Below are 23,663 nucleotides of genomic sequence, written 5' to 3'. Positions count from 1 at the left end.
AGGGGAGGGCAATAATTTCTCACTGTTTTTTGTCTGGGGGAGGCTTTTATGGGGGAAAAAGAGGTATGCTGATCCACAAAGAGCCTTAGTACATCCATTCCCCACTTTTTAGCAATGGAAAGGGAAGATTGTTCCACTAGTGATGTTTCCATCAAATTTTTAATGTCATAATAGGTATCCTTTGTGAGCTACAAATTGGGGTGGGAAGGTCATGTGGACAATGGATCATGGAAAATCTGCCACTTCTCTAAAATCTGTAATCTGAGGGAGAAGGAGATGTGTTTTATCTTCTCACTCAACAGTTGCTAGTCTCCCAGTTCTTGCTTTTGTATTTTCTGGGTTCAAGCAAGAAGACTCAACAGTTTGATACTTTGGGACTGGGGTGGAAAGAGGGGCACAGACCACTGATGAAGAACATAGAGATCTTGCAGACAGTGTTGCAGATAACATATGTTCTATTTTTCTTAGAACATATATAAACAAATTTGGTTCAACCTCTAGTCTTTCTGGTGTGTTGAGGAACTGACAGGAGATATCAAAACAGGACAAAAGGTTATCTCTCACTTTATGTAAATAATACACATTTATGCCAGTCCATGATGTCTGTATATCAATATTTTTTTAATTAAAAACAGCTGTGGATATATTTATATGTGCAGTCTCTGTAGATCTCCCCCCTCCCGCCTCAAATCTCTTTATACATTCAGAAGATTTATCATGTAAGAGTATTCATTTTACAAGCTGTTAATTTCAGTGTAATAGTTAAAGAAAGTTACCATATTTTGGCTTGGTATTATGCAAAAATCCATTTCTGTAGAACTACATGGAATTGTCACTTTTAGAAGGCAGGTTAGTCAAGGCTCAGCTGTTCACTCTAGAACTATGTAGAAATGATGTTCTTCTGTAGTATTAAAAAATGTTCCATGTGGATAATAAACTATAACCCAGTTAGTAGAAAAAATGTTTTTGTCATTTAGAGCAAACTTTACACACACACACACACGCACGCACACACACATGCGCACGCGCACGCGCGCACACACACACACAGGATTTTGTACTCATATTCTCTCTACTCCCTTTTCTTTCACTTCCTTGTTTTCTGATTCTACTTAGCTGTGTGATCCAAATGATCTGGACAATGATCTTCATAAACTATTATTTGCTACAAACCAGAACTACATAGCCAGCTCTCATGGAGCACAGTGGCCACCACATCTTTAGGCCACCATCTCTTCCTTGAAATAGAAATTAAAACCCCCCAGAAGTCTCATAATCTTATGGATCACAAACAGTAAATTAACAGTTCTTAAGTTCACAATGAAAGCCAGTTTGCTGTAGTGGTTAAAGCACCAAGCTAGAAACTGGGAGACCATGAGTTCTAGTCCTGCCTTGTGCATGAAGTCAGCTGGGTGACCTCGGGCCAGTCACTCTCTCCCAGCCCTAGGAAGGAGGCAATGGCAAACCACTTCTGAAAAACCTTGCCAAGAAAATTGCAGGAACTTGTGCAGGCAGCCGCCAGGCGTCAACACCGACTTGAAGGCAGGAAAAAAAAAAGTTCAAGATATTGCAAAATCTAATAAGGAGAAATTGCTTCCTAAAAAGTGGTGTCCATCATAGTTTCCATCACTTGTTTTTAGGGATGTGGAAATGTTTTGAATTTGTGGCTACAGTATTATCTTATTGCTTATATGCTTTTGACTTTTGCTGTTACATTATTTAAAAACCAGTGTCCACCATCAACGAAACAGTTATCTATTTAATATGGCTTCTTTTCACCATGCCCGAAGCTTACAGACTAAAGATTTCAAAGTAGGTTGGTCAATTTTTTTTGGCCACTGGACATTGCATTTGTGGCTAAGCCCAGATAGATTTACCTATTACTGTATTTGCTTTCTCTTCTTTATCTGTGTGAGGGAAATGCTCGATAATATGATTTGTTCTTCATGAGCTGAATTCTCCAAGGAAAAAAAATTTTTTTTTCTTGTTATGAGATCATGAAACTAGGATTTCTCAATGGATAGTTGCCCAAAAGATTTAGGCTAACTACTTGAAAACAATAGCTCATGATTGTTAGGGAATTGTCCCACTTTGAATTATGGGATTTTGTATTCCTCTCTTGTTGGTCACATGGAGTGTGTTATTATAGTTTGATCTGAGTAATTTCAGTTTAAGGCCTGTGATTCTGAATACTGTATTTAAATTACTGATTACTGGTGAAATTAGCTATGTTGAATTGACCACATTTATGGGGGAAAAAAATTAGAAGTAAGCAAAAGTGTTGTGCTCATTGGCACTATGGTAATTCTGAACTCCATTATGCCTTAGTCCTACATGTATACACGTGTTGCAGAAATTCAGATCAATATATATCATTCTCTGCATCAATAATCCATTAAATTTAGTCAGTTCAATGGGGTTACTTTCATTGTTATTTTTTACTGTACACAAGGTTTTGATGGTTGTTATTGGGTAACTGTACAATTCTCTGTTTCTTTCTCTCTCTTTCTTCATGATAGAACTTCACTAGAATTACAGAGTTTCTCACCTCAAGAAAGACTTTGTCTTTAATCATGACCACAGTAGAACAGCAGCAATGCAAATCCTGCTGATTACAATAGCTCTATCTGAAATATGACTAAAACTGGATCCAAGCCAACAAAAATAATAATGGCTAAAGGTGATGTATCAATCATGTGTAGGGTTTGTGTTTGGTGTGTGGAAGATTAAGATAACCAGAAGGGTGATGTTAAAGAAAAAACAATAGAAGATGATGGACAGCTAGATTGGGCCAGTACTAAAAAGCATCTTTTAACACATCAGGGTTAATTCTCTGTAGCAACAAAGTACACTTAATATAGATTAAGTACACTTAATATAGACTTAATTGAGTTCAGATGGTTTGTATCCTTATAAGCATTGTTTGAAAACAAAATTTGTTGAGCAATGTTTTCGCCCTGGCTTTCCTTCTTCAACTGTCTTACACTGGAGATAAACACGAGAAAACTCAGGAAATGATTTATTAAACCATACAGAGTTAGGGGTGGGGGAAATTTTCCCCAGTAATTCAACTTTGCTGCGACTTCTGGCAAAGCTTAAGTGGAATCCTGAGATAATGCCAAGTTTGTTAAAAATAGTAATGGCACATCTCCCACTCTTGGGGTGCAATAGTGGAAGTAAGTTTAAAATGCTTGCATACTGGTATAAGCTCTTGGGTTGTTCACTGAGTGTTGACTTTTCCAATTCTGTAGGTGCACACTTTCAGTGGAAAAAAAAGAAGTAGTGAACATGTAAAGAATTCTACCTCCCATTTGTAATCTGGCTTTTCCCATTCTTTTTTTAATTGTCTGTCTGTCTGTCTGTCTGTCTGTCTGTCTGTCTGTCTGTCTGTCTGTCTGTCTATCTATCTATCTATCTATCTATCTATCTATCTATCTATCTATCTATCTATTTATCTATCTATGAATGAGATGTACCAGGGCCTGAAGGAGCAACTGGAGAGGATGTGGAAAGTAAAGGCCAAAGCGATCCCAGTGGTGGTAGGAGCACTCGGGGCTGTGACTCCTAAGCTGAGTCCAACAGATCCCAGGAACAACCTCAGAGCTCTCTGTCCAGAAAAGTGCAGTGCTAGGAACAGCTAAGATACTGCACAGGACCCTCAAACTCCCAGGCCTCTGGTAGAGGACCTGAGATTGAGGAAAACACATACCATGCATAGGGGTGAGAGGGGATTTTTATCTCAACTATCTAGAGCAGTGGGGAATTCTATAAAATATACCAAAAGTGCTATGGTTTTCTGCATTCTGATTCCAGATTTTGTCACTGGTTTGAATGTGTTAATAAATCACCATCAATTATTCACAGCAAATGAATTTTTTACATTAATCAACATTAGCTTATACCTACCATAAGTTGTTTTCCAAGTTGATAATTTAGATCCAAAGTGCTCCTCCTCCTCCTACAACTTCTACTAACTTAAACCATGTCCAGTGATGAAGGATGCCATGAGTTGTAGTTTAACAATATCTTGACCATCACGAGTTCCTAACTGCTTTTTAATATATTTAACTCAAGGCCTATTTCCTACAAGTAGCAAACCCATACTTATCCTGGAGAAGAGCATTTATATGTGTAAAAAGAATGTTGACTTTTGCCTCCTCTTCAGAGACAAGAGAAATGGTAATAGAGCCTCCAAACCATGGAGAAGCAAAATCTGGGCAGGGTTGATAATAGAATGAAAAAGGGGATGGGAAAATGGTACATTTCTAAGGATAATTAGGTCTTTAGCATGTATTCTGTATTTCATGCACATCCTGGTTACTAGATCCATTTTCTAGGTTTGCACAATACACTGAACCTGAAAGTCACCAAAATGGATAGCTTCATACCAACACACTCAATATGAACACTAATCAAGCTTGACCTATTGCATGAATACATCTATCAGGTTGAGAGTGTGGGTGAAGTCAACCAATATATATTTCTAAATATATCTGCTGCCCCATATCAGAACGCCTAAATTTTCTTGTCTCAGATGTGCCATTCTGAACATAATGTCTGGTGTTCAATATGTATTTTAAACTTTTTTGGGGGGGGGGTCTGTTGTAAGTTTCCAAAAGCTAAAGTTAGTAAGGAGCTAAATTCCTTCATATATATCAGTCCATTTTATACTGAGATCTCCCAAGATCTTACTCCTCAAGCATCTTTTTTCTTCTGACCACATGCTTCTGCCTCCCTGTAGGAAAATATCCTCAAGAGGCAGGAGAATTTCTTTTTTTCTAATGTGCTCAGGACTAATTTGCTGCTTCCGATATTTCTTTTATCCCAATTTACCAGGCATATAGCTTATAATATTGACCAGAAATATAGCTCCTCCTCATTAAAGATTGTAATGAGATAGCATATATCACCATACTGGAGGCAACAACTAATTCAGGGGCTTTAAAGCATATCATGTCTCATATAACTTTGCCATGTCCTACAACAGGTGGAAATAGGTAGAAAATTCACAAGAACAGCTGAGAAATGGTGTCCCCTGGCCACCGGAGATGACTGTCTCATTTTGCCTAATGGTGGGGTTGGGAATTCTAATCAAGGATCTATGTATCAATCTTTATAAGGTATCTTTGCTGAAAAGCAAGCATCAGTCATTGATCTCACTAGCTTATTCCTGCAGTTGACAAATGATTAGTAAAATTACTGTATGTGTTGCATCTAACCCTTAAATTTTAGGAAAAGTCATCAGCGCAATTCAATAGACTTTTGTTCAAAATGAAATCAGCCAGGGTGTGCACGCTTACTTGTTACTGGCATACCCTGATTGTCACAGTTTATTTTAGGGATTCAGTATTGGCTTGAAGCTGTCTTCTTTCTAAGGGGTGGGAAAGATTCCTCTCTCCCCATTCTCCTCCAACTCAGTTAAAGGCTTTTGTTTTTGTGTGTATGGATTTTCCTGCTCTATATTGATGGCTGTAACATTTTCATCTGCTTCCTGCTGATTAAGAGCCAATTTGGGGGCAGAGGCATCTCTTGATTGTGCTTGATTTGGTTTCTGTCTCTTCATTTGTGCAAATCTGTATTTTGGACTATATTTCTCCAAATGGATTGGCAGTTTTGCCTAATGACTACTTTTTTTTTTTTTTTGCAAATAATTTTCCCCAATGCAGTAATTTTTGTACATTATTTTCATGAAAATGGGAATTTCTGAACAGAGATTTCCCTTATAAAAATGTGACAACCTACATTGAGGAATAGTGAATATTAGATAAAAATGGAACATAAAGATTTTATCCATCATCTCTGGGGGTGGTGGCTGTTTTGTCATTGTGTTAACCCCTTTCTCCTTGGCCAATGACGTAGATCCCCTTTACTTCCTTTCTTCTAACACTATAATTTTGATGAGACGGAGGGAATGAGAAGACCACAGAGTTATTAATGCATTTTTGTAATCTCATAGGTTTTGTCCTTCCTTCATGATGTGTTTTAATGTGTATTTAAATACAGGACTCCCCGATCATTTGTTACTTGCTTAATGAATTGCTATTAGCATTTCTTGCTTTTGATCCTGATTTTGTTGACTGCTGCTATTATGATGGCTATTAACTACTTGGAAGATCCTTCAGTGAAAGGAAAAGCAGGAGAGAGAGTGGTAAATTGAGGTGGGGAAAACTGCACTTGAATTAATGTACTTAATTTTATAGTTTTGAACCAACCTACATGGAAATGTAGCACTGCTTTGAAGTTTGCACATCAGTGAATTTTGCAATGAAGTCCATGTATATCTGTATGAAATGTCTGTATAAAATGTGCACATTCATTACAGTAATATTTAAAGTGCTTTGGGAAAATTATTTGCAAAAACAATGTACGTTGGGTAAAATTGCAAGTATTTGAGGATGTATATTTGGAGAAATGTGCATATCAATATATATATATACATTATAGAGTGAATAGTCTTCTCCAGCATCAGTGGGGGGCCCATCACAAAAGGCAAGGTGGCAATTGCATCGGTGCAATTTAATCCCTGTCCTTTTTATATTCAACACATTTTAAAAGGGGTGGGCTTTGATCATGCAGTTGTGATCACTATCTTGACTTTTTTGACCCCCACTGGTCACCCCAATTCCTAGAATGGGGGAAAAGAGTCCATGGTGTGCAGGCTACCTGTGGTCCTTAGTCCCCAGAACATCTTGAGATTCAGCAGCAAGATTTTTTTCAGGAGGGTCATATTTGCTATTTTTAACCAAAACAAGGATGGGAATGGATGCCACTCTGATGCAAAACGCATCACTTTCCATCTTTTATTCCCTAACATAAAACAGGGCTGAAAATGTTCAGCCTCATTCAGCTTGTTGATATCTTTATGTCATAAGACTTAAAAGAATCTTTATTGCTCCCCTAGGAGCAATTATAATAATAATCAAGTACATTCTTGGATGCAGGAAAGCTGGCTACCTTGAATCAGAGGGTCAGAGAGATATTTATCATTACATGCTTTTTGATCCATTTTATCTGGAAAACACAGATTTGATCCCAAATCCTTCTGCATACAAAATATATTTCTTTCTTACAACAGAACTGATTATTTCAGTTAATGTTTTGCTTTGGGCACATTGCAATCCCATTTTTCATGCTAATTTATTAGTGTAAAAAGCTGAGATGCAAACATACCTTTTTTTTTCTGTATGCACAGGGCCTCTGCCACTCCTATCTTAATGCCACATGTGCTTCAATAAGCCAGGAACCCTTCAATTAACTATCATTCCCAATTTGGTCTGAAATGGAATACAGGCAGTCCTCGGTTAATGACAGTAATTTCCATCACTAAGCGATGCTGTCATAAAGCATGATGACTTGTGACCACATTGCTTAGCAACAGCAGTGCTGGCACTCCCCATTGCTGTTGTTAAGTGAGGATTGCAGGTCACTAAGCGAGTCCCAGGTGGCTCACAAGCAGGCCAGCAGGAAGGTAAGGCACGGTGCGCAGTGTGAGCATGGCGGGGCTGGGGGTGGCTGCTGCTGGGTGGGGGAGGGTGTGAGCAACTTACTGGAGCAACTTGTGACCTTCCCTGCTGGCTTCCCCATTGACTGCTTGTGGGGAGCCAGCACGGAAGGTTGCAAATGGCAATCTTGTGACTGGGGAACACCGCAACCATTGTAAGTGCAAACCAGTTGCCAAATGCCTAGATTGTGATCATGTGACCAGTGCTGTGATGGCCAAAACTGCAAGGACTGGTCATAAATCTCCTTTTTCAGCACTGTCATAACTTCGAACAAATGGTCGTAAGCAAGGACTCCCTGTAAGCTTTGGCTATGTTGATGAGGAGCTAGGAGGAGCCGTACTTCAAGTTGGGAAATATCTTAAATTTGGTAGCATGATTGTTTGAATCTGTTCTTTAACGCCACCCCACCCATTTATCTGTTTGCTGTTGCAATGATCTGTGAAGTATCAGCTCTTCAAAAGCCCGAATAATGGCATTTTCTAAACAAAGAAAATTATATATGACAGAAAAACATGGAAGTCTCATTTACCAAAAGAAGTGCAATTCTTATCATCTTGTTTTCAAACAATGTTCTTATAGACCATTCTGAAATTGTTTGAGCTTGTGAGGCTCAAATGAAAACTTGGTTGAAAATTTGTTGCTCTTTCTCTTTAAAAAGAAAAAAAAAGATTGAGATGAATACAGTGTCAGCCTAACAAGTAACTGTATTACTGAGATATCCCAAAGTTCAATGGTCAGGCCAGTCCAGTATGGACATTGCAAGTCATCCCATCTCCAGACAACCAATTTTAGCACTAACACAATTGATTCCCATGCCTATTTGAAATCTGAGAATCAGGCAACATATCTGGAAGTAAAATAATGATGTTGTGCCAAGACCTTCTATGGGTTGCTGTAAGTGGTTGCCACTGAATGCCAAGTTAAAAGAACCTTGTCTGAACTGTATACGTTGATTTAACTTCATGCACAATTAGTCTGTCCTGTTGCTTTATCTTTTGGCTGCTTCCACAGTGCGCCATACAAGAAAAATGAAAACTAGCCAACTCTAACTGCTCTGTGATGGAGATAAAAGGGATATATGAGAGAGAGAGAGAGCCTCTCCATGGATATTTTGGAGGATTCCTGCTTGGATTTGGAATCTCCAAAATCTCTTTAAAAGCCTTTCCCCACCCCTGAGCTGGAATACTCGCTGCCTATCTGTGTATCAGCAAAAAACTGTACTGGCTTGAAATTTACTGTCCTTGTGGACAATGCTTATCCTTCCTACCTCGGTTTTAAGTGACTGGAGTCCTCTGATTTCCCTCCAAGGTAATAGGTAAGAAAGCCTAGAGGCTTTAACACTGGTACACTCACCCATGGATTTTGGACAAGATAAAGGCAATGTCATGGATCAAAGGTGGAAAAAGATATGTAGCCAGGATATGCTTGTGCCATGATTAGGTACCAGTAGGGAAAGGTGTTAAGTCAAGTTTGGGTAGAGATTCCAGATTCATCCAAAACCGTGGTTATAACCTTAGCTGGAATCCATCGGATTAGTTGAATTAGGTTGTCATAACTTTTTCTCACATGTTTAACAGCTCACAAGGGAAGCTGGTAAGGACATAAATGGTGCCTTGCTGGATTGGACCCCTGGCCCATCTAGTCCAGCAGTCTGTTCTCACTGTAGCCAATTAACTGCACAAGGAAGCCCACTAGTTTCCCAGCAAATGGCCTTCAGAGGCAGTCCCACTGCCATCAAGGCTAACAGCCATTGATCCCCATGACTTGATCCAACCCTCTTTTGAAGCCAGCAAAGTTGGTGGCCAACACCACATTTCCTAGTAGCAAATTCCAAAGCTGAATTATGTGCTGTGTAATCAGGTTGTACAACTTGATCCTCTCCATGCTGGGAAAAGTTGGGCGGGGGGGGAGAGAAAAAAATATTGGGCTAGTGAAGATAGGTGAGGTCATTTGATTTGGAATTGGTAAGAGCTTAATAGTATTTATAATTCTTTTTCATGAGCAAGGTGAGATTTAACAACTTGAGGAATGCAATGGCTTGGCTGGAAATCTGGAAAAAAAATGCTGCAGAATCTTGTGTATTCTGTCTGTCTTCTCTGCTGATTTGGGTATTGTAGTCAAAATGGCATGACTGAAAGGAAGTAGCAGCAGCTTTGGAAGGCAATGGAGGCTGTTTGTACCATACTACTACTACTGCTACTACTATTTAATAATAGAATAAGCAAACCACAATGGTAACAAAGAATAATGAAGGCCTGTTGGGGAAAAAAGTGGTAAAGTGGGAGTGAAGATAGAGAGTGGATTGGCACATCCTGAAAAAGATCATCTGTGGGTGGCTGGCAAGATCAATGAATGGAAGCATTCTGGCTGCAAGGTTATATTGCAGTCCTCCTTTCAGAGAAATGAAGGCAAATCACATATTTATTAATATTTGCAATAGTATGGAGAGTTTCGTCTCACAGTCATTTTGTATCCTTTCATTTCTGATGCAAGCTGTTCAGCGTAGTTCTTGCCGTTTTCCCCACCCTTTAGCTACGTTCAACGGCTGCATCACTACACTTCTTTTCCTAAATCGTCTCTTAGCTCACTGCTTGCTAAAAATTGCTTGCCCTAATACAGTTTAGACAAATGATGCAATTAGTGGAACCAGCAAGATGTTCATAGTTTAAAATGAACAATTGCACAGTCGTATTCACAAAGCTGGCGAGCTCCTTAGCAGTTGTCTTATACCCTTTCACGAACCAATTGCCGTAATAGATTCCTGGCTTCTTAAAATAGTATTGTTTATGTGGTAGCTATAGCAAGAAATGGGAACTTCCATGTGTGAATCAAACATCATAGATAGAACATTCAGATCATGTGGCAACACTTCCAATTAGTCTGGAGTCTTATAAGTCTCCCTAGAGAACAAGATCTGCATGATAAGATATTCTCTTGATTCCACATGGTTACCAGAGGTCAATGTGGTGTGAACATGAAGGTGGACCTTCTCAGTGGCTACTCACAGGATTTGGAACTTTCTGTCATGGAAGATCAAGTAGTCTCCCTTTTACTCTTCTACCAACAGGTAAAAACACTTTTCTACACAGGGATTTGGTTAACAAATATATAGGCATGTTGAAGTTCTTTTCTATCAGTCTTCCTGACTTCCTGCATCTCAGTTCAGTCCAGGGGGGACTCATCTGTGAAGCTTTCTCAGATCAGGGAGAGGGCAATTGGCAAAAAAAAAAAAAAAAGTATAAAAGCAAACAGAACTGAACAAAACCACAGCACAGCATTCTCCACTACCCTGCAAGCAAGCTCAGAACAACAGCAAAATGGTATCTTAAAGCATCCAGAGTTGGAAGAATAGAAACCACTTTCTCTGGAGAAGAAAACTTACAGGAAATTGGAATGGATTTTGTGGAATATTTGCATTCATACTTATGCTGAATGCAATAGATAGATACAATACTATAGATACAATGCATCTATATGCATTGATGGAAGGGGATCAGGTGGGTAATAGGCCAGTGGGTCCATCTAGTTTTCCATTAAATTACAGCATCATTGGGGAGAAAAATATATCACTAGTGTAGATATTGTACACTAGTGTAGTACTAGTGATGTCCACTGAGGGTGAAGAAAGTCAAGATGGTGGCTGCAACTATGCAATCAAAGCCCCACTCCTTGGCATGTGTATAGACAAAAAGTCAGGGGTGTCAACATACAATTATAACTGCCATCTTTTTGACACCCCTCTCCCCACCTGTGGTTGCCCTGGTAAACCCATTATTATGATAAACTAAAACAGCCTTCTCCAACTTGGGCTTCCTCCAGAGGTGTAGAATCTGGAGCTACCAAAATTCAAAACATCTGGAGGGTGTCCAAATTAGCAGCTTTTAATTCAATCTTCTCCAAATGGCTAGTTTTTCCATACCTACTTTCCATACCTACTAAGAGAAACTTCTCTCTCTCTCTCTCTGCATTATATATAGCTTTATCAATTATGAGAGGATCTGAAAGAAAAAGGTACATAGTAGGCAATGCACATGTTTGCATACTGAATTTAATTTTTTAAAGTCTCAACCTTATGAAGAGTCACAAATGTTTTGGCACTTTCTTCTTTCAAGCTGTGGAAAATAAGGCAACTAAATCAAAATGTTCCCATAACAGCCTTCCCCAACCTGTACGAATGTATTGTGGTTCAGCACATCTGGATGACCAGATTAGAGAAGTCTGTTTGACAAGACAGGACAGGACTGGCTGAACTAGAAGGTTATTATGCTGTCCTAAAATTGCTCACTCACATCATTATAATGTTATCCCTTCTTCCATACTGTCCCTGCCCTCTATGGTCCACCATATCTAACAATAATCAAGATGCTGATGGCATTCATGTTTATGGTGTATCCAAAGTTGGCAAGAAGAAGCAAAAAGAAAGAATGCAGTTGAATGATCACTACACCTATCAGGAGCATTTAGACATGATACACCAATTGGAATATGTGATTTTCTGTCTAGAATAGCAAATAGTCCTTTTTTCTGGTCTGGAGGTTAAAAAGACTCAGAAAACACAAGTTGGATGCAATGGATCTCAAAAACAAAACAAAACCTAAATAAAATGACTGTGAATCTCTGAGATTTATGTTATTGCATTCCTCCCCTTTCCCCCACAAACTACTTTGGGTTTTTCTATAAGAACGATGGATTCAGTTTGCTCCCAAAGCAAGATATCTTCACTGTCGTGGGGCAGCTCCTCTATTTTTATTTCATTTCAATTTACTTTTGCAAATGAACCTTGTCATAAATCTTCATGAAAATGGATGGAAGAATGATTAGAATCCAGATGTCGGCAGAAGTAGAGAATTCCAGAGACAGCATCTTGAGAGGCATGATGAAGCTACATACCAACATCTGCCTGTCATGACTTCCTCCCATGAAATCTTGGGAAACTTGGCAGAAAAATCCTAAGTAAGATGGAGGGAACAGAACTGTCAACTTCTTAAGCCCTGGTCTAGATAGAAGATGTGGGATGGCAAGGTCTTTAGAAGCACTGGGTGATGCTGGCAAAGACAAAGGCGGATGAGGTTTCTAGGCTTTTTAAAGGATAAGATATTTGTACTTTGGAATCTCTCCCCTTCCTGTTGAATCCTGCGGAAGAGCATAATTATTAGGGGAGTATAAACTAGCCAGCTTCCTATATGAATTTGTGATTTTATCTGTAGAGCCAATTCACTTTGAATCTGGATTGATTCAAAGAGTCAAGCTGCTTCAAATTTACAGTTTGTGCCATTAAATCAAAAAGAGTTGAAGACTTTATTTATTTATTTATTTTTTATTACAAAAGGGAAAAAACATAACTGTGCTTTAACATAAAAGTGAAAAAGTTCAACAAAAAAAAGTTAATATATCATTATAATGATATAAAAAGGATTTGAAGACTTGATAAAAGCATGGAGGCTTATATGCTCAGTAGTCCATCAGATCTCTGAACTGATTCAAAGGCATCTGATTCAATACAGCATGCCAGATGGCTTTGATGGTGGAATATTTTAAATTGATTCTTTGCATAGAATAAATAAACCTGATAGAATTGATCCAGAACCCTCACTGGAGAATGAAAGGAGTTCAAGTCTGTCTTCAACTAAGGAAGCTTAGTGGGTGATGTGGGACCAGTCATTCAATCTCAGCCCAATCTATCCTATAGGATGGTGTTTTGGGAAAAAAAATGGGAGGAGGAAGTACTATGTATGGTGCCTTGAGGTGGGATATAAATGTACACAGAGGTAAGTCATCTTTTCAACATGAATAATCAGTCCCAAGTTTCATATCAATGGAATAGATAGATCTGTCCTTAGTTTTAAGGAAGACCGCCCTCCTAGGTTGCTATGTAACCAATAGCAATAATCCTAATAAAAAATCCATTCTGCCACCATATAATGGACTCTTCCAAATTCCATATGAATCACTTCAGAAGATGCCAGCACAGGCATATCCGCAGTGACAGTCACTGGCTTCATAATGGTGGGTGTGACTAGGTGATCAAAACTCTGCCCTTTTTAATGTGCATCATACACATTGCATGCATGTAAAAAAGTATGGGGCTTTGATTGCCTGGCTGAGCCTGCCATTTTGAAGTCAGTGATGGTGGTCGTGGATGTCCCTGTGCCGGTATGTACATGATCTGGTCAATGTTAAACAAGCTTCAATCAGATTGTAAAATGCTATCAAACTATTTAAAATATCCACCTCACTGTGAACTTATGGTCAAAGACATTTCATTTTCCTTACTGTAGTACTGTTCAAACTGTTATCTTGCAGTTCTCATCCATGAATTGAGTTCGGTAACTTATAGAGGGTTGGGACTGTCACTGTCCTGTAATGGCTAAATTGTTAGACCAGGCTGGAGGACATTCAGGGTCAAGTCTAACCTCAGGTGGCTCTGAGCCAATGACTATTCCTCAGTTTAGTCTTCCCTAAAATACTGCTAGGTGAAGAGAAAAAGGAAGCAATCCTGTGTATATCATCTTCAGGTCCTGAAGAAAAGTTAGGATGAAAACTAGTAAATATGAATAAATAAATAGATGAACACACAAATTAATATTCCCATTTTTAAAGGTGAGAGAATAGTCTGAGGCCCCCACAGATGGAGGACATTCCATCCAAAATATGATTTACTGGGTGAAATGATAAAATGGATCACTTTCTCTCATTCAACGTGGTGAAACTAATGAATTCAGATTGAATGCAAGAGTTATTTCAGAAATTTGGATTTTATCATATAGCTGTGTTTATTGAGCTATTGGACACAATGCAGCGTAGACAGGAAAGTACATTTGACATGGTAGGCAGAGAGAAGAAAGTGTCTCTGTGGGAGAATCTGTGTATGTTGGTGTCTTCATTTGAATTATCTACTCCTAAATTTATCAGAGCTTTAACAATCAGCTTAATGCCTTATTATTTAATAAATAAGGCTGTAATGCTGGGAAAGGTGGAAGGAAAGAGAAGATGAGGATGATCAGCAGCAAGGTGGATAAACTTAGTTACAATGGTGCTTGGATGCATCATTGGAAGACCTAAAAGACTAGGTTAGGGACAGATTGCCATGGAGAACATCTATGTGATTGCTAAGAGTCGACAATGACTTGATAGCACATAATCAATATTTGTAGCCCACCTTTCCTCCAAGGTTAGGGTTAGGGCTCTTCTCATCACCTTATCACTCCAGTTTATCATCATAACAACCTGTGAGATCAGTTTGGCTGAGAATCCTTCACTCTAACCACTGGGCAAAGCTGATTTTCCATTGCTTGCATTTCTATCCTCCTTTTCTGCCCCTCCCCTTATGCCTCCTTTCCATTCATAACTCAGAAGGCAATTTGCATCCCGATGACCCGAGAAGTTAAAAAAAAAAAAAGAATATGCTAATTATTCATTTGCAGAAGCCAAAACAAATACAGTAGGAGCAAAAGAATCGAGTCATCCATGTATTTAACTTTGGCCTACATTAGCCTTCTTAAATAGAAAGTAGCATTTTGAATTAACACCTACAGTACTAAGAAGCCAGGAAGGAACAGATGTGTGAGTATAGGACATTTCTGGGTTAAAAAGTTAAAAAAGTTCTAGTTCCTAATGTTGGTCCTAATAATGTTGAGAGATCCTGATCTGCTGAGACAGTTAAAACAAGAAGGGAGACAAATAGGGTCCATCCTATTATGATATACCATGAAAAATCTGAGCCTCCAGAATTGTGCATTGTCCCCAGGGTGAATGTTGGAAACAGCTTTCCTAGCCTTTTCAAAATTGGTCACTGAATTTTTTTTTTTTTTTTACATAACTGAGTAGGGAAAATGATTTAATACATGGGGACTGATCATATTCCCTGTATTTATTTACTAATTTATTTTAAAAGTAAATACAATTCAGCCCTGTAGTGGATGAGATCACATAAGATGCTTAAACTGGCTACTGAATTAACCAATTTTTGGAATCATACAATACTCTGAATCATAAGCAGTTTGTGCCACATGCTAAGCCACAAAAACATTAACCAAGATTAAGCAAGTTTAGCATTTTGTGTAAATGGCAACTGATAGATCTGTCACTGACCTGGGTAAGTCTTGGCTCTACCACTTCCTGCCCCAACCCTTTCACATTTTGGAAGGGGGTTCCTGGCGTGCTACTCCAAAGCTGATGTGGCTCTCAGCTCAAAAATAAAAAAATCCTGCATATCGCTGTAGAGAGATCTTAGAAAATCAGTCAGTTTATTCCAAAATAGGGCATTGGAGGAATGCAGTTTAGTTTTATCCCTCTTGTAAATATCTCTGAACTTTACTTAATGAGAAACCTATGGGATCTCCTTAAGGGAATCATGTCATTAGTTCGTGTCTCAAATCAACATGAACCAGCGGTGGTTTCTAATGAGAGACTGCCTTCTAATAGTCTACTGCCTTTGTAGAACTGTTACATATGATCATCTTTAATATGCAAGGACCAGACTTGTGAAGACAAACAATGTGATTCTAAAGTAATGCAGATTATGCAAAGATACAGATACATTCTGTAGGCAAGTATCCTTATAAGGGCTCCTAGATATGAGGGTTTAAGTTTTAAGATGAGAAGCATTTCTCTTAAGAACTTGTATAGCAAGAGTTTTTACTCAGGTCCCTATTAACAGAGGGTGAAGGGGAACACTATGTCTCTAATCCTTTTTGAGTATGTTTATGATTTCTTGGCAACCAGCATTCCAATATTATGACAGCTAGGGCATGTAGAATTAGACTTGTGAAGACTTCCTTTTGTTGAAGCTTAGCCATGTTACCCTCAGGATATCTGCCAGACCCCACTGATTGCTCTAAAGGGAGAGTGAAATTTGATTATGGCTCTTGGACTCAGCGGTTTAAATAGAGTCTCTTTGGAAGCTTCCTAGAATTTGAAAGAAAAATGAAAATTGAAGGCTAGTTTTCATACCAAAAGAAGAGAGAGCCCCACGTCAAGGTTAAGTTATGGAAATCCCTGGATATCCTTATGGTTATCTTCTACTTATCTGCATCAACCACCCTAGTTAGTTGTCTGACTGGAAAGAAAGTACATAGAAACATCTCTAACGTAAGCACCATTGAAGTGAACTCCATGCCTGGACAAAGTGGTGGTTTTCAACATAATCTGTTTAATAAACAACTATTGGGTAGGTTCACACAACATGTTGTGCCAAATTCAAAACCACAACATGAAAGCAAATTTAGTCAATGCCTTGAAGACTTAAGTCAAATAGAAAAATCATCAGTAAAAGGATTAACAGTGGGCTCCTATCAATTTTATAACTATAAATAATGCAATTACATTTTAGGAGTAAATGTACATGGGTGCTACTAAAGCAGAAATTGTAAATTTACTAGCAAGGACATCTTACTGAACATAAACAGGGTGTCCTTTTAAATAAATTTAAATAGAGCTGCTTTAAAGAACAATCTGTCCATGTTAGTATACTTTTTTAGAGTAACAGGTTCACTGGCAGTATTTTCTTCATTGTTAACTTTAATTATTATTTGCCTTTAATGATGAAAAAGCAATCACTTTAAAAGAAAACAAATGAAACCCAGCTCACAATTGTTACTAAGGTACATATCAACCATAACATTTATTTGTGCCAGCTGTTCACACAATCCCAAATTGTGGTTATTAAGATGCTACTCTTTGGATTTAATAATTCCACTATTTGATGATTTTAAGGAAGATTTTAAGATAAGTTAATGGATTTTGTAGGAAGAGAAAAATGCAATAATGTTCCTTTGTTGAACTGAATTACAGGCTTTTCAAAGGTGTTAAAATGAAACACTGACATAAAAGCTACTGGTGAACTGATAACCTACAGAAAGGAATTCCCTGAGGATGCTGTACAAGTGAATATTAATTAAAACAAAGAATGATCTTGAGAATCCATCCTGTCCTTTGAAAAGAATGAATGAATAAATGTAATTACAAATTGAAGGACATACCTGAAGTTAAATAATATCTTAATTACTAACCTAGTGCACTTTACTGAACACAAGTCCTTGAAATCAAATGAAAGTTAGAAATGATAATCTAGCATTTTTTACCAAAGCTTGCTTTTTCCAAATTGAGTTTGCTATTTGAGAAGTAATGAAACAATAAAATAATATGGATTACAAAACATATTGTTCATAATGAATGGAATCCTGCCATTCCAACCAACCCTTTCTTCTAAAAGTATTTTCCTCATTCATTACTGTCCACTCTCTCAGTATTTCAACCCCAAACTAGGTAAGATGTATTTAGTAAAGTTAAGCAAAAGTGAGTCGATTAACCTCTTTTTTAAATTAATTGAGTCAGGCTGCTTCTGACTAACTTTGTTAAATCACTCTTGGCATTTGCACTGCCCAGAATAAGATGCCAGCATTTCAAAACTGTTTAATCCATCCACCCTTTCCGGGCATGCTTGACCACACCTCAGGATTTAACATGCTGGCAATTTGAAAGCTCTAACGAGTTTCAACTAGAACTAATTTAATATCCGGGATTTGTAAAGGATTCTTCATTCAAAGTATTTCCAAAATAGGAAGAAGAATTGTACGTAGTTCTTGGCCAAACTTTTGGTTTGTAGAAATCTGTATTTTATAGGTCTGAGTTATAATTGATGTACCAGAAATTGTTTAAAAGAGGGAGAAAGTAGTTCACAGAGTTTTGCTTAGGAAAAATTAAAACATGACTAATAATTATGTGAATCAGAAAGATTTGATATGACTTGTTCAACACACTTATTTTGCCTCCAGGATATAAAGCATTGTTAGGGTTGTCCATCCTAGTTGTGTGTGTGTGATTTGTTGAATTCATAAAGCTGCTTCCATCCACTTCAGGCTGCAGCATCCTTGAGAAACATCACTATTCATATTTCTTATGAAATGCAGACACTATATGTCTGTCAACACAAAGTTTCATAATTCCAAGTGGCACTTCATGAAGGAAGAACTTCAAATAATCACAAAGAGTAAAGCATCACTAACCCATACAGCCTACCAAATGACATGGTCACAGTCTCTTGCTTTTATAGTGAAATTTGTTCCCAAAAGTGACTTGGGTGTTATTGGAACTGATTTTCATACCAATTTAAAAAAACTGATCTAGTGAAGATTACAAAGAAATGGGGTATTTTTTTTTTTAAAAAAAAAAGCAGAAAATCTGGCCATAGAGGTAGGCTTCAATATATAAATTACCTCTTCTGTATCTATGAATTATAATAAAGATTCCACTTATTCAGAAATTATAAGCCCTAATCAATAGATCTATGAGTTGAGAAGCAATCTGCACCTCTGTCACTTTGCTGCGGGAGACTCACATGGCTAATTGTTATTCTCCATGGTTGTTGTTATTGTTCTGCTCTCTCTCATCCCCATAAGCTTTGATAATAATCAAGCAGTTGAAGACTAACTGGCCCCAAACCACCAATTTTTAGAATGATGCTCCTTTTACTTGAATCCAATGTGATGCGTTCTCAGTAGAATCCATTCCTACATTTAGCTTTTTTCCTCAACTGCTTAGCAATTAAGTCAGCAAACATGCACTTGTGAATGTACCCTAAACTAAGCTGTACCCAACCAGTATGATTGTCATCCAAATGACTAAATTATGGAAGAGGGAACACACACGAGTTGTTTGAGGGAGACCAAGCAGGACACATCAAACCTACCATTTCCAGCATTAAAAAAAATAAATAAAAATCAACAATCCTCCTAAGCTGGGAATAACATCTATTAAAGCAGGTCTCCAATTGTTTCCAGATGAATCTTTTGTCGTGCAATTGCCCACCTTTTTTTATGAGACGCACACATTATGATCTTTCACTGGTAGCTCTCTCATGTTTTTTTATCACTCTTTTTCCTTAAAACCCAAAATCCATAAAGGGGGGAATAATTTAAATGCCTGCCTTTAGCTAGTCTTGCATTGGATTGGATTGTCTGTGACCTTTTCCCCAATGGTCTCCAGCAACAAGTGCTAAAATAGTTTTGATAACCTTTGATAAATAGGTTTAATAAATTTGATAGAAGGATAAACTTTTGAAAATTACAGAAATGATAACCTCCTACAAATGACAGTAAGACAGCTTCACTGAAATCCAAAGGTCTATCTTGAGAGTAAATGTACTGAGGATTAGTTCTTTGTGTGTTTATTAAATATAACCCTGGACTTTGTGAAACATTAACTCCAAACAGATGTGGAGATAGTTGTGTATATCAGTGTTTGAAGATAAATCTGGATGTTTGGGTGATTTGCAGGAGACGGGAAGTCAAAAACTCTTGCCACTTACTTAACCATCAAAACAGCTGATTTGTTCTTCCCTGCCTATAAAGTGAGTTGCTGAAAAAAATGTTTGAGGAGAAGCAAGGGGAGGATTTTTGGGTGAAAGGTACTGTGAGCTTGGCTCTGGGGCTGATCACAAATTCCTACCCTGATTATGTCCTCAGATGCATTCTGTTTATTAATTAAGACCATATATCCACACAAGCTCTGGATGATTGGCCTCAATATTCTAGTTTAAAAAAAGTAGATGCCACAAAGCCGAAGATTTGGCAGAATGATGACCCGTGAGCCACATTCGTTTGATCATCTCTCTTTCTCATTATGCTTCAAAAGGGGGCTGATATCTGATTTTCCTTTCAAAAAAATACCAAGGTGAGTGCAGCAGAACTATCCTCTGCCCCCTTCTTAGGACCAGTGCCCCAAATCTCTTCTTCTTTTAGCCAGTCCCAGTAATCAGCTAGCTGCTGAAATCAGTATCTCTATATCCTCAACAGAACAGGAATAGGAGTACAAAAATGGCATCACTCTTACTTCATAAATTACTCAATCACGATATATTACTCAGACATTCCTTATTTACATCAGATGAAGAACTCATCCAGAATCTCAGATATTCAGAGAAGTACCCAGATCACATAACCCCACATTCTCATTGGCCAGTGTATTTACGTTTTACTTACCAATTGGCATGATTAAAAAGAAAGGAAGCCAACAGAGGATGAAACATCCCACAACGATTCCCAAGCTCTTAGCTGCTTTCTTCTCCCGAGAGAACTTTAGAAGCCTCACAGAGAAATTGGATTTGTGCTTAGTGCTAGGAGTAGCTCTCGCAGCTTCAGTGTTGTTCTTATGGTGAATGCGGAGAGTCACTTCTTCTGAATGGGACTTCTCAGTCTTCAGGCCACATGACAATCCTTTGCTTTCCCTTTTGGCTACCACATACACCCGGCAATACATCACCAGTATGATGATCAGGGGGAGATAGAAGGACCCAAGGGCAGAAAACAATACATAACTTGGGTCAGTGTTGATCTTACAGATATTTTCATCTTCTGGATCTGGCTGTCTCCAGCCAAAGAGGGGACCTATGGATATCATGAGCGATAATGCCCACACACACAGCAGAGCCAAGAGACCTCTCTTTTCTGTCACTATGGCTGGATATCTCAGTGGGTAACTCACTCCAATATATCGGTCTATAGAGATGACACAAAGGCTCATGATGGAAGCTGTGCAGCATAGAACATCAACAGCTGCCCAGATGTTGCAGAAGATCCTCCCAAAAACCCAGTAGCCCAGGATCTCAAAAATAGCAGAAAAGGGGAGGACAATAGAAGTCAAGAGGAGATCGGCCACAGCCAAGTTGATAATGTAATAATGGGTTACACTTTGCAGATGTTTGTGACATGCTACTGAAAGGATAACCACAATGTTGCCCAGGACGCCAAAAACAATCAGCCCTCCAAAGATGACTCCTAATAATATGGCCTTGGAAATATTTACTTGCTCCACAGTCTGGGTGCAATTTAAGCAGTCAGGGGCAGAGATGTTCTCAGAGGTCAGTCCCATTATCAAAACTGGTTAATGTTCATCCAGTGTGTTTGTGATTCTCTCTGCCCTTTCTTTGAAAGAGCCAAGAGCAAATATTTGATAATGTTGGGAGAAGCTTTATTTCCACATTGTAGATAGAAACTAATTGGAAATACTAGTCTTGCTTTATAAATGCAGAGGAGGGAGCAAAACACTAGACTAAGGAACATATTCAAAAATCCACATTTCTTCTTTCATGTTTGCTCCAGGTAAAAACATAGGCATTTCTTGTTCTCATAAATGATGCCAAAGCAATTCTAAAGCCTCTCTTTAGGACAGTCTTTTGAAGTTTACCATACCTTGCTGGATGTTTGATGATGAAACCATATTAAACAGTGAGCTAAAGACCTTTTTCTTAATTTCTGTTTAGTTTTTAAGATCATAGCCATGGAGCCACAAGATGCTTTTTGCTACTAAGCAAGGAAAATTGGATTTGTAGAAGGGTCATCAAATTCCAAACTCTGTTTCTTTAAGAATTCTTACTGGAAAGATGTAGCACAAATAAGAGCAGTATATTCTTTGCTCTTACTCACTTGTGTCTCCTTCATATATGACTTTGAAAATCTTCCCAGGTGAAAGAAAAGTTCTGTCTGTCACTCTGGCTGACTCTTCTCAACATCTAGTCTTTTCATCCATGACTAGCATTATGATCTTGAGTTGCTGAAGAAGCTGTAAGAACTGTAGAATTGTGACACCTTGATCCAGCGTATGATCCTTTTAACAAACGTTGGTTATAGACCCGCCAGGAACTCTGAGGAGGTCACGATCTGTGCTCTTTTGCTAGATAGATGGGCTGTCTCCTAAAGAAGTCAAAAGGAGAAAAAAAGGTCAAAAACCAGGCTTTTTGTTGGCAAATATCCTGATGACAACAATTTTCCAAAATTAGGAATCAAATTTTACTGAGTTTTCATTGTCACCTACCGACTGCTGTTTACTGGAATGTTGCTTGCTCATTGGGTGATGCTTCTCAACCCCGTGTAAACCAGATTGCTTCTTACTGTTTTTCATCAGATCATACCTCTGAACCTTGGGCAGTAACAATTTTGCTCCCTGACAAATTGATCATTGAATACCTTGCAGCAGCCCCAGGGAAAAAAAAAAAAAGACAATATTGTGCCTTTTTGAACAAGCGGGTGTATGCATGCTTTCTTTCTGTTCCATCTGTTGCAAGCAAAACTGTCTGCGGCTTTATGCCAAGAAGAAATTGTGGACATTTTCATGCTAGGCTCACAGTAGTTTGCAACATACAGAACTGATATTGCAGTGATTCCTCTTCCACTTCCTCCTCTGCATTACGAATGAGCCTTATTTTAACTTAAAGGGTAACTGAGAAAGCTCCGATTGTGATTTAAGATGCACAGCTGAGGATATGATGCTTACGATGCAGGGAATTCTCCTTACAGACTAGTTTTTATTTGGCCTGATCAAGACAGCTTGATTGGTGTCATGGAATGTTCTGTTTGCGATACCTGAATTTAGCTCTGAACTCAGTAAAAAAATACCTTCAGCATAAATGAACCTTACCTCTATAGTAATACACACGCAGGAGATCCCAGGGCCAATTCCTGGGGATCTCTAATTAAAAGGAACAAGTAACAGATGACCATAAAGATCAACTCCCTGTCTAAGACTTCAGAAAGTGGCTGTGAGTTAGAAGAAACAATATTGGACTGGATGGACAAATGGTCTGATCTGGCAAAATAAAGCTTGTCATGTTCCAAGATTAGAAAGCTGGGCATTCAAAGATCTGGCCGTAGGCTTACCACCCATCTTTCAAGAAATTAAAGTCATGAATATGAGAAATTGTTTTGAGCAAATGCATGTTTTCAAACAAGTGATCGCACGTCATTCCCAGCGTCCCCGCGCAGTAACCCTCAATGGGAAATGTGTTCTTGATGAAATCAGTGCGTGCATTTCTCTCTACAGAGGATGGACCGGTATTTCCACAGACTCAGTTTTGGATGCTCCAAATAAGCAAGCAAAGGAGCTGGTTGCATAATTCACTCATTTAGTTCCCACAGATTTTAAATGTCTTCCAAGGCATTCTAAGCCCGAGCACTCATCCCATTCTGTAACCAGAAATGTCCTTCCCAGTTTCTCAGAGTTTTTCCTAGCCTCAGTTTCTTTATCCCAGGGTTCAGTTAATCCTCCTCTAGGATTCCAGACATTGTTGGAGTCCAACTTCCATTAGTGCTAGTCAGAATGGTTAGAGGTGTTGGGAATTACAGTACAACAGCACCTGGAAGTCACTCAGTTTGTTCTCCATCTTTT

General features: G+C 38.4%; 1 protein-coding gene and 1 long non-coding RNA gene across 4 annotated transcripts in view; one reads left to right on the top strand and one right to left on the bottom strand.

The window, feature by feature from the left end:
• Positions 1 to 23,663, top strand: part of LOC148214395 (uncharacterized) — a 204,436-nt gene that overhangs the window by 74,166 nt on the left and 106,607 nt on the right. The gene's annotated exons all lie outside the window — the stretch shown is intronic.
• ADRA1A (adrenoceptor alpha 1A) overlaps positions 1 to 23,663 on the bottom strand; it is a 37,363-nt gene that overhangs the window by 11,662 nt on the left and 2,038 nt on the right. Inside the window, exon 3 of the mRNA XM_007424541.3 lies at positions 20,483 to 22,192. Within this exon, the coding sequence (XP_007424603.1) occupies positions 20,483 to 21,371 (889 nt within the window). The 5' untranslated portion in view covers positions 21,372 to 22,192. The remainder of the gene's footprint in view (positions 1 to 20,482; positions 22,193 to 23,663) is intronic.

This window comes from Python bivittatus, unplaced genomic scaffold (assembly GCF_059951505.1).
Source record: "Python bivittatus isolate LINGU-HERP-01145 unplaced genomic scaffold, Pbiv_v1 ctg000680_np1212, whole genome shotgun sequence".
Lineage (NCBI taxonomy): Eukaryota > Metazoa > Chordata > Lepidosauria > Squamata > Pythonidae > Python > Python bivittatus.
This window is presented reverse-complemented; position numbering and strand designations above follow the sequence as displayed.